Below are 15,220 nucleotides of genomic sequence, written 5' to 3' on the forward strand. Positions count from 1 at the left end.
CCAAAGTCAATAGTTTTAATAAGTCTTGAAAAAAGGGACAAAAATTGAGACAACAAGATGGTATAAATGTTTGTATCCTTATATCAATATTCTCAACTGGAGTGACAGCTGTGAAGCATTTCAGATTCCAATGGTTTTCTGGTTTTCATCTCTGCAGAACCTCCAGTTCAGACTAAACAAATTTATTAAGCTACAAACTTTATTTGTAAACTGAAGTAATTGCTTAAACAGAACTTTATTAAATTAATTTCAGCTTCAAAAAAGACAAATTCAAGTAATGTTATTACAGTAATTGAATTTTAGTTCAAGTCCTCAACAAATTTGGAGTATGAGAACAATGAAGAGGTCCGTTTAGTTATTAAAAATACTAGATACACACATTTCACACTTACAGCCACTCTGTTCCTCATCTACAGTAATGTACAAAAAAGGGCCTGGGGAAAGGTACAAGAAAACAATGATATTTAAACACAAGTAAGTTTTTAGTAGTCAAGATTTGCTCATTAATTTCTACAAACAAAATTCAACTTAAGATACATACATTTCCAGTACACAGAAGCATAAAATATTAAACGCAGACTTCAATGTCAAATCATAGCATATGGAAAATCCACATTAGCTGTGAAGAAGATCACAATGAGGTGGGAGAGCAACACAAAAATCTACAACAGATTGCATAGACTTTCATATAACAAATAGATGTCAAGTACCTGGCATTGGTAAAGCAAATCAAATTCTGATGTGATAGTGACGCAAAGGAACAAGTAAAGGTCAACATAAAAAATATTTTCTTCAAGTGTGATTTCTTTTAATTTTGGTATCAACCTCTGCTTGTTCCTAGTTGTTTTGAGAATTGCTCGTGTCTGCAGACCTATTTGGTGAGGAATACGGTGTTACCATGTTGAATAATATCTGCTTCCCCAAAGATAACTAAGCAAGAGCATGCAAAATCTAGCAGATCTTTTGGAGAGTATCCCCCACATTCTTAGCAATCACTGACAAGACCTGCACTTAATTTTCCAAGTGGTGGATATTGCTATTTTGAGCTGATCTTTCAACCTAATCAACATTCTCAAATGTCAAGAATAAGAGGATGAAAATACATTCTAAACTGACTATTAAAAAAACTGAATTGTTTCAGAGATTTGACATTTTAAAAATGACCCATTTGTGTTCATTTCAAACTGAAGAATCAAACCCTATTTGTAACAATGTAAATATGAAACATTTTACTGCTTATCAAAACCTCTGTAGTCTGATTTGTAGAGGTTTTACTCTAGTCTAATAAGCTAAGCAAGTGTGAGCTTGGTCAGTACCTGGATGAGGTACTCACCCTGCGGTCTAATGCCCCAGTATAATGACAGGGACACTATACTGCCAAAAGGCACCCTCCTTTGGATGACAAACCAAGGTCCCGACTCTCTGTGGCTATTAAAAATCCTAGGACATTTCTCGAAAAGAGTAGGGGTGTTACCCCGATTTCCTGACCAAATTTCCTAGTGGCCCTTACCAATCATGGCCTCCTAATACTCCCCATCTATGAATTGGCTTCATGACTCTGTTCTCCTCCCCACTGATAGCTGATGTGTGGTGAGCTATCTATGTGCGCACTATGGATGCCGTCGCATCATCCAGGTGGATGCTGCACATTGGTGGTGTTGGAGGGGAGTCCCCATTACCTGTAAAGTGCTTTGAGTGGCGTGCCCATTATTATTATTCTAGAAAAAACAAGAATAATAAACATGGAGAGAAAGACACCACAAATTCTATATGTACAGTACACAGAAAACAGAACTAATGCCCTTTAATTTGTTTTTAACCTATTGAGAATGTCTGTCTTTATGGCTGGTAAAAAAATACTGTGTGAGCACTTTTATCAAATGAAGATACAAACATTGGTCCCTTCCGAGAAACAAGCAGAGAATACTGCTTCTCCACACCTTATCTGCATGCCATCACCAAACACAACAAAACCAGACAAACCACATGCATAACAGAGCTGCAACTTTTTTAAATGTCACAGCTATAGTCTATATATACACTCGAGTGAACCACACACACTGTTCACGGTTTTCAATGAAGGATGCTCTTCAGCACAAGCTACTACTCTAACCCTTCTGAGGTACGAAACGTGCAATCAGAATAAATGTCACTGTATTAAAATGTACTGTAGTAAATCTTATTAAATTATTTTATTTTTTTTTCAAATTTAGAATTGCCTATTATTATTTAACTATCCAATATGGATATGCAAATTGTATATTTGAATCTTTTAATCATAGTGCCAACCCTGTACCTGCACAAAGAGAGGAAGTTCAAGCAGGCTCTTCTACCCCACTTCTGTCCTTCTTTAGACCTTTTATCTTCTGACACCCTGAATCTCTGCAGCAAAGTACAGGTTGTTCAGGAGGGTAGTCATTAGCATAACTCTTGATAGATAGGTTTCTAGGGCAAGGCTCTCCAATCATTGTGTTGGAGGGCCATTGTGTCTGCAGGCTTTCTAGGTCTTCATATAGAAACAGGACCTGATCAAGCTCAGAGAAGTTAAGAAATTAATCCTTTTAAATCAAGACGACATAGGCCATTAAGAGTTTATATTGTGCCCGAAGGAAAAGAATGGGACAAATCTGGTCTTGTGAATAAATATGTTCATTTTATGATATCAAAGAAAAATAAGTACACAAAACATCCAGCTTGCTTTTATTAAGTAAAAAAAAGAACAAAACTGTTTAAACCAGTGCAGTACCATTCAGTGCAGATAATTCAAACAGAGGGAAAAAAAACATTTCAACATCTTCATAGTATGTGAAGTCTCCAAAGCTTACTGGAAGAACTCGCAAGATACCGTACGAAACAATAAGAACACAAATTATAAATTATATACCTACTGAAATACATCATTTTTGGAATATGACCCATGTTGCACAAAAAACCTCAGCTATTCTTCTGGGAAAAGAGACATTTCCAGTATAGCACAACTAGCGTTTCCACCACTGAATTCATTGCTCTACTCCCTCTATACCCACGACTGTAAGGCCAAACACAACACCAACTCCATCATCAAGTTTGCCGATGACACCACAGTTGTAGGTCTGATCACAAACAATGATGAGAGGGCCTACAGGGAGGAGGTCAATCTCCTTACAACATGGTGTGATGACAACAACCTCACCCTCAACGTCAGCAAAACCAAGGAGCTGATCTTTGATTTCTGGAAACTGCAAACCGGACATGCGTCTATCCACATCAACGGGACTGAAGTGGAAAGGGTCAGTAACTTTAAATTCCTTGGTGTCCATATCACCGAGGACCTCACATGGTCTCTCAACACCTCACATGGTCTCTCAACACCACCTGTCTGATCAAGAAAACGCAACAGCGCCTGTTCTGTACTTCCTAAGACGGTTGAAGAAGGCTAAGATATGTCCCCAGATCCTCACTAACTTTTACAGATGCACTACAGAAAGCACACTGACAGGCTGCATCACAGTGTGGCATGGCAACTGCAGTGCTGCTGACCGCAAAGCCCTACAGCGGGTGGTGAAAACTGCCCAGTCCATCACTGGGGTTACCCTCCCATCTATCCAGGACATTTATGACAGACGGTGCTTGAGGAAAGCTCTAAGCATAATCAAAGACCCCACACACCCCAGCTACAGACTTTATGATCTGCTACCATCTGGAAAACGGTACCGGAGCATTTGGGCCCGGACTACCAGACTCAGAGACAGTTTTTACCCCCGCACTATCAAACTGTTAAATTCCCAGCCTCTCTCACTCTCACTCTCACCTCACCTCTCACCTATGATCTGAACCTCACAGTGCCTTCTTCCTTTCTTTCTTTCTTACCAAAAACCCAAACACACAAAAATCTACTTCTACCATACATGTCAAAGTCACTCCCCATAATTTCTATCCCTTTATTTTATTCTGTTGATGCATATTTTTTGCACATAACCTGTTAACTTTTTGTTGTTTTGCACATTGCCTGTTGTTGTTTTTTGCACATTGCCTGTTGTTGTTTTTTTTGCACAGTCTGTTGTTGTTTTTTTTGCACATTGTCTGTTGTGTCTGTCTTTCTTTTGCTACACAATTGTATTGTTGTTGTTGTTGTTGTTGTTGTTTTTTTCTCTTTGTACTACTTATGTCCAAGAGCTAGCTAAATAGCATTTCGTTATACCATATACCATGTATATGATTGTAATGACAATAAACTTGAAACTTGAACTTGAACTTGATGTCCCACTGTGGTGCTGATTTGAATAATTTACACTGCCTTCAGCATCTGGAACACACTCCACTTCTCCCTTCTCACTGAACCCCTGGCTCACTGAGACCGGGCAAATCAGTCTTATCTAAAACCCAATCCGTAAACAAAAACAGTCTTATTTAACTACTTCATCACAGACAGAAAACCCAGCTTTCCATGCTTGAATGAAACCTGGCACAGACATATTAACAATCTTGTTTAAAAAGATTGTCACTCCAGGTTGCGGTTTATTTGAGCAATCTCATCCATCTGGTTATGGTGGGGGCCTGATTGTTATTTTTAATGTACTGTTAATGTGTGTATGTCTGGTTATTGTACCTCTGCTTTCTTCTTTTGAGTGCCTGGTTTTAAATGTCTCTGTTCTCCATTCTAGACTCATTTCTATAATTTACTGACCCCCAAGTATAATGAAGCCTTTTAAGGTGGGTGTGCCCATTTACTTTCTCTGTTATGCTTCAAATTTAATATGATTCTTATTCTTGGTGATTTTACCATCCATCTTGATTCACAGCTTTCCAGTTTAGCAAAGAATTTTCTCGTTTTGTTGGAATGCTTTGGTCTCAAACAGCTTGCACTCAAATCCAACTCACAACAAAGGTCGAACCTTGGACATCGCAAATTACTTTTATTTCCCACCCATCTTGAAACAGGCATTTCTGATCACTCGGCTGTTCTCTTTGAACTAGAATTAAATTAAACAAGCGTTATTGGCTTGACCAATTAATTACAGTGTTGCCAAAGTGTATACAGTACATGCTACAGACATTTAGGATACAAACACATCACTTACTGTGCTGCCAGCTCTACTAATTTCCCTCCCCCTTCTCCCAGCAGGATTCGCTCCACCATGCCTGTTACTACTACGCCTCCTTCCTGTCTGCCTGTGTTTGCTCATTCTCTTCTTTCTAACTTCTCTTAACTTGACATTGCATGCCAGAGTAAATTGGTATAGCGTGACCACTTATTTATTAGATCCCATTCCTACTGTTTTACTTCAACCCAGTTTTTTTACCCCTCAGCCCCGTCATCCTCAACATTATAAATGAGTCCTTCAGCACTGGAGTGGTATCAATGGCCTTTAAAACGGCTGCAGTCAGCCCTGAGCCTAAAAAACAAATATAGCTCAGGACATCCTAAACAATTTTCACTCTATATCCAACCTACCTGTTCTTGCAAACATTTTAAAATGTGCTGTTACATTTCAATTAAATAACCATCTCATTGCACCTGACCTCTTCAAAACCCTCAAATCTGGTTTCATACAACTACACAGCACAGAAACCGCCCTTGTTAAAGTTACTAATGATCTTGTTATAAAATTCTTCCGCAAACTGGAATGTAGGCAGAGTCTTTCTGGCTTGAGTGTACATTTCAGATTCCAGATCTGTTACCTTCCTTATTCTCCTCAGTACTGCTTTGGAGTTCTGGCATTGCTGGTTCAACTCTTACGTTAATGACTGTCAAAACTTTATCTCTCTTAGGGCTTTCAGTTCTGAAGTTTGATTTGTTACGTCTGGAGTTCTACAGGGCTTAACACTGGGCCCCCTACTATTCAGCACTTAGATGTTCCAATAGATGTTTTCCTTCATTTAAGCTGTAACAAGAAGTCATGCTTCTCCGCACATCTCATCAACTACTGTATGTAAAGCCAATGCAGTAACCCTATCTGTGGATAGCACCATACTTGAATTTCAATCTACTGTAAATGGAAGAATTTGGGGACGATATTTGATCCAGGTTTAATATTTGACCCACATGTGCAAAATATTGTAAGAACATCATTCTTTGATCTCAGAAATATCGCCAGACTACATCCTATGTTGTCTTTGACTGTAGCAGAAAACCTTGTCCAAACATTCATCTTTTCTAGAATGGATTACTGCAATGCCCTACTCCTTGGGGTATTTAATCCACACTGAACAGACTTCACTATGTCCAGAATTTGGAAGCCAGAATCCTAACCAGAATGCATGTAAGTTATCATATTACTCCTGTCCTGGAGTCCCTGCACTGGATCCTATCAGGGTTCATGTTGACTTAAAAAGCCTCATGTACACCTATAAGGCACTTCAGTACCTATCTGACCTGTTATCTTCTGTTAGCCTTCTCTTGCTACATCCCAATACACTATATACCTCTATTCCCGTGGATATCAGGGTGTCAAATCCTGACTCAAAGCCTTCTTCTTCAGAAAGGCTTTATTTAAATGGTGTCTGTGTCTGCTCCCGGCATCTTCTATTACATTTCTAATCCCTTGTGTTTATTTGTGCTAATCTTGTTGTCTTCTATCTTTGTTAACTGTTTTCTTTTGTTTTAACTGTTTTTTACTTTTCCTGTAAAACACTTTGAGAAGCTATTACAAAAACAATAATGCACTTGAGAGCACAACTCTGCTAGATACTGACAACAAATCCAATGTCCCACACAACTCTCCCAATTCCTTATTTCTGAAATCCTACACCCATGAAAGAGAGATCAGAATTACATTAAAATTGGGAATTGTACACTAAGATAATTATTTTTTGAGCCATATCGCTTCCTTATTAAATATTATTTAACAAAACTATATGATATGCAATAATGAGTGCTCTTTCTGTTATAGCTTTCATAATGTCATCGACCTCTTTCCGATTCTCTGATCTTCTACTAGTGATCCAACTAACAAAACATTCTGCAATCTCCCTCACGAGATCATAAAGTATCTATCTAAAAATAGCATATCATCTTTCTCAAGCAACAATTAACCACAGATCAGGCACATCTAAGAATTACTGTACCCATGCTTTACTTGCTTCCCAGCATATGGACTTTTTATATCTGTATTTTTATAAACCAAAAATGTCTGAAAAATGTGAGAAAATTCTGGTATGTGAAAATGTGGTAAAGTGAAAGTGGTGTTATCTTATGTCTTATCAAATTTCTCATCTCTTCAAACAGTACCAGGGAATATGTATTTTTCAGGATTGAACTGGAATCCTGTGGTCTTGGTGACTTAATCCCAGTATTTAGTGGTTGGGCACATTGACAAAATGACTTCAAAATGTGCTTTAAATGGAGTTTTCAAGATCAGTTTCTTTCTTGTAAAAAAAGAAATTAAGATGTGGATTCCTTAACATTCATCCATTTTCTAACTGATTCATCAATTTCAGGGGTGCAGAGGAGCCAAAGCCTATCCTGGCAAGCAATGGGCACAAGGTGGGCTACACTTTGGATGGGATGCCAGTCCACTGCAGGGCACAATTAGGCACAAACACACTCACACCAGGATCATTTTTAAGAAGCCAATTGTCCTTCCAGCATGTCTTTGGACTGTGGGAGGAAAACGCAGCACCCAGAGAAAACCAACACAAACATTGGAACATATAAACTCCACTCAGACAGTGCCTCAGGTCCGGAATTAAACTCAGGACACAACCACAGTGAGACAGCAATGCTAAATACTGTGTCACCCTATTCCTTAATATACGTATCAAAGCCAAATTATTTTAAAATCACAGAGATTTTAGATCCAAGAAACAGCAGTAAAGATGAGGCCATCTTCAACTTACAAAAGAAATATTGATATTTATTGAGTGCATGTAAGATGGGAAGAAATGAATGTCTAAAACAGAAGCCTAATCAGATTTGTACGCACTGTAAGAAATCCCACTTCTGCCATTGCTTTTCCTTGCTTTGCTAAAGAAGACGTTTCCAGAAAATTTTACATACTTACAAATTTGTCAAGCACAGCTCTCTGGATAGTGGAGACCATCTCCTCAGTTCCTGAAATCTGAAGGGTGAAGGCTTCTATGCGGGAATCTGGACCTCTGCAAACAAGCATTGCTGGTAGTTTCACTGCATAATTCTGAGCCCTGGAGAGAGACAGAACATTCACAGCAGTATGCAAAGCATAATTTATTTTTATAATTTATTTATTAACAGGAAATATGCTGATTTAACAGATTTACACCACATAGAACTTTGGATTACAGCTAGAAATGGTTGGGAATAACGTCAAATTCATTAATTCTCATTAGTTCTCCAAGTACTTTGTTGGATCCCTGTAAGCCTTTGAAGGCTTACAGCAAGCAACAGTGGAATCTTAGGAAGACAGTTTTCACATCTGCATGCCTTTTCTAGTACTTATAAGGGCCTGGGATTGTGCTTATAAAAGCATTAAACTATAAAGGCTGGACTTCTCAGACTGTTCCAAACTTTTACAGCACCAGTTTTTTGGGAAGAGGGAAACTTTTATGATCGGATATCATTGTGAACCGAGTTATGACTGGATATCAAGACTTGGTTATTGAAGATTTTCATATAAAAAATAAGAGCATTCTGTATATATGTTTGAGTTTCACTTACAATGCTAACCTGCTTAGTATTATTCACAACGCTGAAATCCAAATGTTAAGTCCCAAACAAATGCAAACATTCCCTGTCTCTCTGGTAATAACAAACTGGATTTGAATGATACAACCTGAATACTATAAAAGATATAATGCAGGTCAGCCCCTATCCCACCATATGGAGGTGAAGCGGTGGCTCTGTGGCTAAGGATCTGCGCCTGTGGCTGGAAGGTTACTGGTTCAAATCCCGCGGCCGGCAGAGGAATCCTACTCCTTTGGCTTAACTCTTAACCCCAACTGCTCCAGGGGTGTCATATAAATGGCCGACCCTGCGCTCTGACCCCAAGCTTCCCTCTCCCCGTGTTTTGTGTCTCATGGAGAGCAAGCTGGGGAATGGAAAAATAAATTCATAATGCAAGAAATTGTATATGGCTAATAAAGTGATCTTATCTTGTCTACAAAAGTGTGTTTCTAATATAGTGATCTTGAAGAAAACATTTCTTAAAGTGTAACAAAATCTCGAATCAGCACTTCTCAACACTACGTAAAGACTAAACAAAGAGTAAAATTTGAACAACAGCACTGGGGAACGGTAAAAAGATAAAATGATCAAGACAGTTGATTTCCAAGAAATTATTACGTTTACTCCCCTGAGTTTCATCTGCAGTTTTCACAGTTAAATGGAACAATCTGTTAGAAGTCAAAGTAAAAACCGTGGGAAAATGTCAAGCAAACATTCGGAGTTAACCAAGGCAAACACATGTTTCTTGGGATTTTTTTTTTCTGTTGGTTTTTGTTTCTGACCTTTACGGGATATTGTATCATTTCATCAATTGAGAGCGGAATTTCCAGAGTGGAATAAATCTGTTATCGTGCCTTTATGACTGTCTTGGTGCTGGCTACCTGCATTTATCCCACATCTCCCCTTGAACAGTTTCTCTCATGCAGAAGATCTTTGAGCTGAACATCCAGATGTTTCTTTATTTTTATAGCATTGTTTAACAGGTCATTTATTTTTTAGATTAATAAGAGATACCATGGCAGAACACAAACCAATGCAATGCATTACAGTTTCTGCCCAGGGATAACCAACTGCTTCGTCCACATTAAAAATAGTGGTTTTGTTAAGGGGCACAGTTTCGAAAAACTCTGAAGGTAGAGAATATTTTAACAAGAATTAGGCAAAAACAGCTGTAAAACAGAAGAATCAATTGTCAAGAACAAGATGACGAAAAGCTGTAGCTTAAGTCCGTGTGTGGCTAATGATAATGCCACAAGAGTCCCACTTCAGTTCTTGCCAAAAATGATTGCTAAATTGTGCAAGACCGAGCAAGCCATATACAAATATAGCAGCTGGAGAGCTAGAGCCACCTTCTAGACAGATCTTGTCAAATCTTGGAAGCGAAGAAAGCTCAGGCTGTCGGTACTAAATAGCTGATTCTTAAGCAAAACCAGGTGGCTGCTGAAAGCAATACTGGTGGACTTCCAGTAGTGGATGATCCAAAAGGCACAGGAATTAGAACAGGTTTTGTCGTCTTCCTATAGGCAGAGTGCACATATACATATGGACCTTTGTATATTTGGGATCCTTTAGGAAGAAAGGCACAATGCAGATGCAAGCTATGCTTTTTATTGCAACAGAAGTAAGCAACCAAGTAATATCCATTTCATTCACAATACTGATGTCCTACCCATTTAAGTGAATGGAAGTGCTATTTCCTTAGCAAGCTGAACTAAAAACAATTAGAAACTCTGTCATTGTGACAAAACCAATTAAAAAAAAAACTAATTTAGAAAGGTCTATCCAATGTCAGTTTTTTGGGGGGTGTTTTTCACAGCAACCATTCCTCTACAGCATAGAATGAACTGAAGCACCTACCACTTGGCTGCTTCCTCCTCTGTGAAGACGCCCATAAACACCTCACCCCTGAGCATCTTTGCAGCTTCACCGAACAGAGCACTTCCTGTGGAACACAGCAGGACCACGTATCAGCTGCCTTATGCATTACATGTAAAATGATAAAGTGATCTAAATCCTGAGCTTTAGAATCTACAGGGGCTCTTAGAGGGGGAAAAAAAGACAAATCAGCTAATTCATGCTATTTAAAATCTGAAAGCGAGGCATACCCGGCAGGCAAATAAAATTCAGAGATGCGCTTTTTCTGAATCACTCTATTGCGATCTTTGGGAGATTAAAGAAAGGGATATAAAGAGACAGAATGTAATGTTAATGAGCTGTCCCTTCAACACACACACACGCAAAAGAGAGGTTTGTTATATAGACATTTCGACTGAATATTTACTATTTTATTTGTAAAAAGGTAGCAAAAGGTGTCCAAAATGAATGAAAACCCCTGAGGACAGCAAAACAAGAAATCGCTGCACAAGCCAACAAGACATTAAGCGTGAGGCAAATAAGTAAGTTGTTTCAAGTCAGCAATGGGAAATCTGAATGCATAAGTGGCCATAAGTGTTGAGATAACATTCTCCCCACATTTGACATTTATGAAATATTACAATTACTATCATAATTCCTATCATCCGCACGGAAATCCTTATGTGCTATGATCTTTATTTGAATCAAAGGAAAACAAAACTATGACAAAGCTAGCAACAAATCAAATAAGTGATCTAAGAGGTGCTTTTTTAAGTGTAAATAAATATGGGTTTAGGGATTCTGTGCAGAGCTTCACTAGGAAATTACTTGCTTAGAGGGCAGGTGAAGCCCTTTGCTAGTTTGGTCCTGGGGTCATGTCATCAGATTAAATTGCATTAATGACAAAGCACTGCCAGGGTAGGGGTCAGATTTTTTTGTGTGTCTTTGAATTAAAATTATTTTTGGTCTCCAAACTGAGTAAAGACACTTCTTTGGTTAACCAAAGGAGTCCAGACATCTTCATTTCAAGCTTGGTCAGTAGGCTACTGTGTCTTTGACTTTCTAGGCCAAAGTGTTACGACCCCAATTGTCTAGGGGTAAAGGGGTGTAACATTTAGGATAATTTTTGGATGCAGGTGGGTTCTGGGGAAGGACTAGGAAGCATGTCAACAAGGGTTGGTGCAAAAGTGATTATTTTTAGGTGAATAAGTGACTGGCACGTAATAGGACACAATAACACACAGTGAAAAGGAACTAGAGTGGTGCCAAAGAAAAGAAAATAACAAACAAAATGGAGCTGGCTAAGAAAGTGAGGGAAAGCTGACCTAACTACAAAAGAAAACCCGAAACACACGGTCTTAGGTGTCTTTAAACACCCTAGCTAACCTTCACTGACTACAAGACAAACATATAACACATTAGGCAAAACAAGGATAAACACACAAACAAAAGTACGAGGAGATGAACACAAACCAAGAAAACAACAAAGCCAAAGCTATATGAAAACACACACACACACGAAGAGAAACAAAGCCAAAGCAAAACCAAAAGCGAAGCTGAGCCGAGCAGGACCGAAGTCAAACGAAAGGCTTTGTTCAGAAAACCTCCAACTTATATACTCAATAAGCTGCACTCTGATTGGCTTAGAAACTGATTGATGATGACATCACAGGGAAAAACTTATGTAATGATGGACCAATGGGGGAGGGAGAACAATCAAAGTCTGAAGTGTGGAACACAGTAACAAAACACACATGGACCACACACTGGGACGTAACAGTTAGAACTGGCCAGACAGCTGCGAGCTAACAGTCCTCTCAGTGAAAGAGTCATCCTGTTTGAAGCAATGCTAGTTCTCAGGTAAGCTTAGTGACAGTGTGGAGCTGGCACCATGAAGGCAAACAGCACTTACAAGTGGGTGTGTCACTGGAGCCTTGTAAAGTGCTTATTCCTCCAATGATGTACAACTTACAGGTGCTCAACCAGAGTCCTGTGTCTGCAGCTCAGCTCATAACAACCCAGGTGAACTACATATTGGCATTATACAGTAGGTGTAGTGTAAGAGCTCCTCCAGGTCTTAAGCTGCTGATGCTTTATATGTCTTTTTAAAACCTGCGGGTCCAGAGGTTACAGCCATCGTATGAGTTATCAAACTGGAGTATCAAGTGGTAGGGCATAAAGTAGAAAAATCAAAATTCAACAAAACAGTTGTAAAATGGTAGCTAAGAAGCTTCTTTATGTTATGTTACAGTATGTCACGATACTGTCAACTGGGGTGGCCCAAAATTTCAGAAGAATTTCAGATTTCAAGCGTTAATAACGAATGCTTGTTTTAGAATTCATATAACAAAAAGGAAAAATAAACATCGCAAATAGACTAGTCTTAGATCAGCAAAGAGGCAAATTACAAATAATGGGAAATGTCCCACACACAGGACAGAGGGGTCCCCACTACCTTGATCCTGGCTGGAGCTGAAGAGGCCCAGAACAGTGACTGGAGAGAAGGCTGCATATCTCTGGTAAAGCTCCCCACCAAGATAGGACTGCACTTCATCTTCATTGGACAGGAGGAGAGGGACAGCTTCCCGACCCCTTGAACCAAAGAGGAGACATCCGATGACACCGATACTGGAAGATAGTGGTGCAGAACTACATTCCTGTATGTGGCATTCAGAAGCAGTTTAACAGCTCTTTCTTTAAAATTTTGTTAAAAACAAAACATAAAACATGCTGGAGAGAAGGACCGTAGGACTGGAGTAGGCAACAAAGAACTTTTACTGCTATTGAAGAGCTCCAGCCTTTGTCCACTAATGAATTAGAATTACGACACTGAATTTCAAATGCAAAGAATGTGAGTTACTGTAGAAGAATGGGATGAACACAATATGGTATGAAGAATAAGAATGTAAAAGATTAGATTCTGTAATCTCTTTTTCCTTCACTTGCACCCAAACATTCTTTGGGTTTCTGTCAGAACTGACCTTCAACAAAGTTCAGTAAGCTTCACAGGTTTTTTTATGAACAGAAAATACAGCAAGAGAAGCACATGAATCTTATTGTGTGGAAAAACAAAATTGTGGCTGTAAAATAATCAGGTCAGGAACTTTCCCACACAACACATGACAGGAAAATGCCTTCTGATGGAGAGGTGAAGGAATTAATCATTTTAATGGGTAAATGCTCTAGTTGGGTTCCATTAAAAGAGATTGCCATCATATCAAGTATCGCCTTCTGGTGCAATTTGTCACTCTAATCAACTCAGCTAAGTCAACAAAACATATGCACCAAAGGATGTAATAAAAAACAAATTAATGTAAAAAGGTCAAGAATGAAAACCAATTTGATGAAAAGCCCAGGCCTGGAACTTAAATTAATCTAAAGTACAGTACACGTGAGATTAAATCAACGTTATCAAACAATGCCAGTTCAAAAAGCACCAAATTGTGTCATCTGCTAAGCAGATGTTTATCTGTGCAGGAGCCGTGTCTTAACGGTTTGTGTCTTTCTCAGTTAAGTCACAGAAAAAAAAACAGCTAACAACAAGTAATTGTGATAAACATCAGTGGGTTTTTATGCCACATTTTTGCAAGACATAGTCTGATACCTGCACATTTTATATTTTAAGATGAGCAAGGGCACCAAAGTAATGTTAGAAACATGACAGAGAAGTAAACATTCAGCAAATAAAACAAATATTTAACGTCTATACTGCAGATGCTCCAATAAATTATAAAAACACCACATTTGCGTCTGTCCAAAGCTCACATTCTTCTGTTCTTAACCAGTAGCAACATACTGTATGTAAAATCTCCTGAGTCTCAAAAAGAACACTATTCCCCTAATTAAATACATGCAATTAATTAGAGCAATATAACGTATGACTTAAGAGCATACCACCCAGAGAGATGATTTTGCATCCAGAGAGAGGATTTTGTATTGTGATTACACTTAATTCTGTATGTAGATTGGACAGGTATAAATCATATTTGCATGTGAATAACTTTAACCATGAACTGTATCATGCCACAGAACAAAAGGAATTAAAAAAAACCCTCAGGGACACTGAGAACATTTACCTAGATATAGTGAAAAATTCACTCAACATTTTTTCATACAACACTAGTTTCTATTCTATTTTTTATGCGTTAATTCCTGTGGGTGTATATTGGTTTTGCCCCCTCTGAAATCTATAACAATTTGCAAAATGTGCTTACAACAAGCTATTCATCGATGTTTCAAGGATCAGTAGAAAACTTTAGGTTATTACATTTGTGAACACTAATTGACTTTAGAAAAATTTCTGTATTTACTATATACAAACATTTGATAACGTCTTTATCCCTTACATATTATAAATAGTAATACAAAAGCTACACACACTATACAAGAAAAGGGAACTCACAAAAAAGAAAAGTGGGTTACTGGGGGCTCAGTGTGGCTACCAGAGCAGGGACAGTCAGGGGCTTTAAGGCATAGTCACATTTGAAAGCAAATGAGTCACAAACTCCCCAAACCGTTCTGTCATGTGATAGAGGAAACTCATGGGGTGCATATCGCTAAGATCCTGAAGCATGTGCAGGTCATTGTCATCAGAGTTGATGCCAAGAAAATAAACTTTTTGTAAACCAGTGTGGATAAGAAAAAGGGCTGAGAGCCAGTCAGATAGTGGAAATTATTCCAGATTGGTAAAGGCTTTTGAAATTTCAGGTGTGCCAAGAAAGCAGCTGACCTTCCTCCTAATGATCA

The 15,220-nt window shown here is 38.5% G+C and overlaps 1 protein-coding gene across 2 annotated transcripts in view; it reads right to left on the minus strand.

Moving 5' to 3' along the window:
* The window catches only part of txndc16 (thioredoxin domain containing 16), a 65,575-nt gene that overhangs the window by 28,301 nt on the left and 22,054 nt on the right, over positions 1 to 15,220 (minus strand). For both annotated transcript variants that reach the window (XM_006632488.3, XM_069193269.1), the window contains exons 15-17: positions 12,930 to 13,066; positions 10,478 to 10,562; positions 7,983 to 8,121 (exon numbers count right to left, since the gene is read on the minus strand). In XM_006632488.3, the coding sequence (XP_006632551.3) occupies positions 7,983 to 8,121; positions 10,478 to 10,562; positions 12,930 to 13,066 (361 nt within the window). The remainder of the gene's footprint in view (positions 1 to 7,982; positions 8,122 to 10,477; positions 10,563 to 12,929; positions 13,067 to 15,220) is intronic.

This window comes from Lepisosteus oculatus, chromosome 8 (genome assembly GCF_040954835.1).
Source record: "Lepisosteus oculatus isolate fLepOcu1 chromosome 8, fLepOcu1.hap2, whole genome shotgun sequence".
NCBI lineage: Eukaryota > Metazoa > Chordata > Actinopteri > Semionotiformes > Lepisosteidae > Lepisosteus > Lepisosteus oculatus.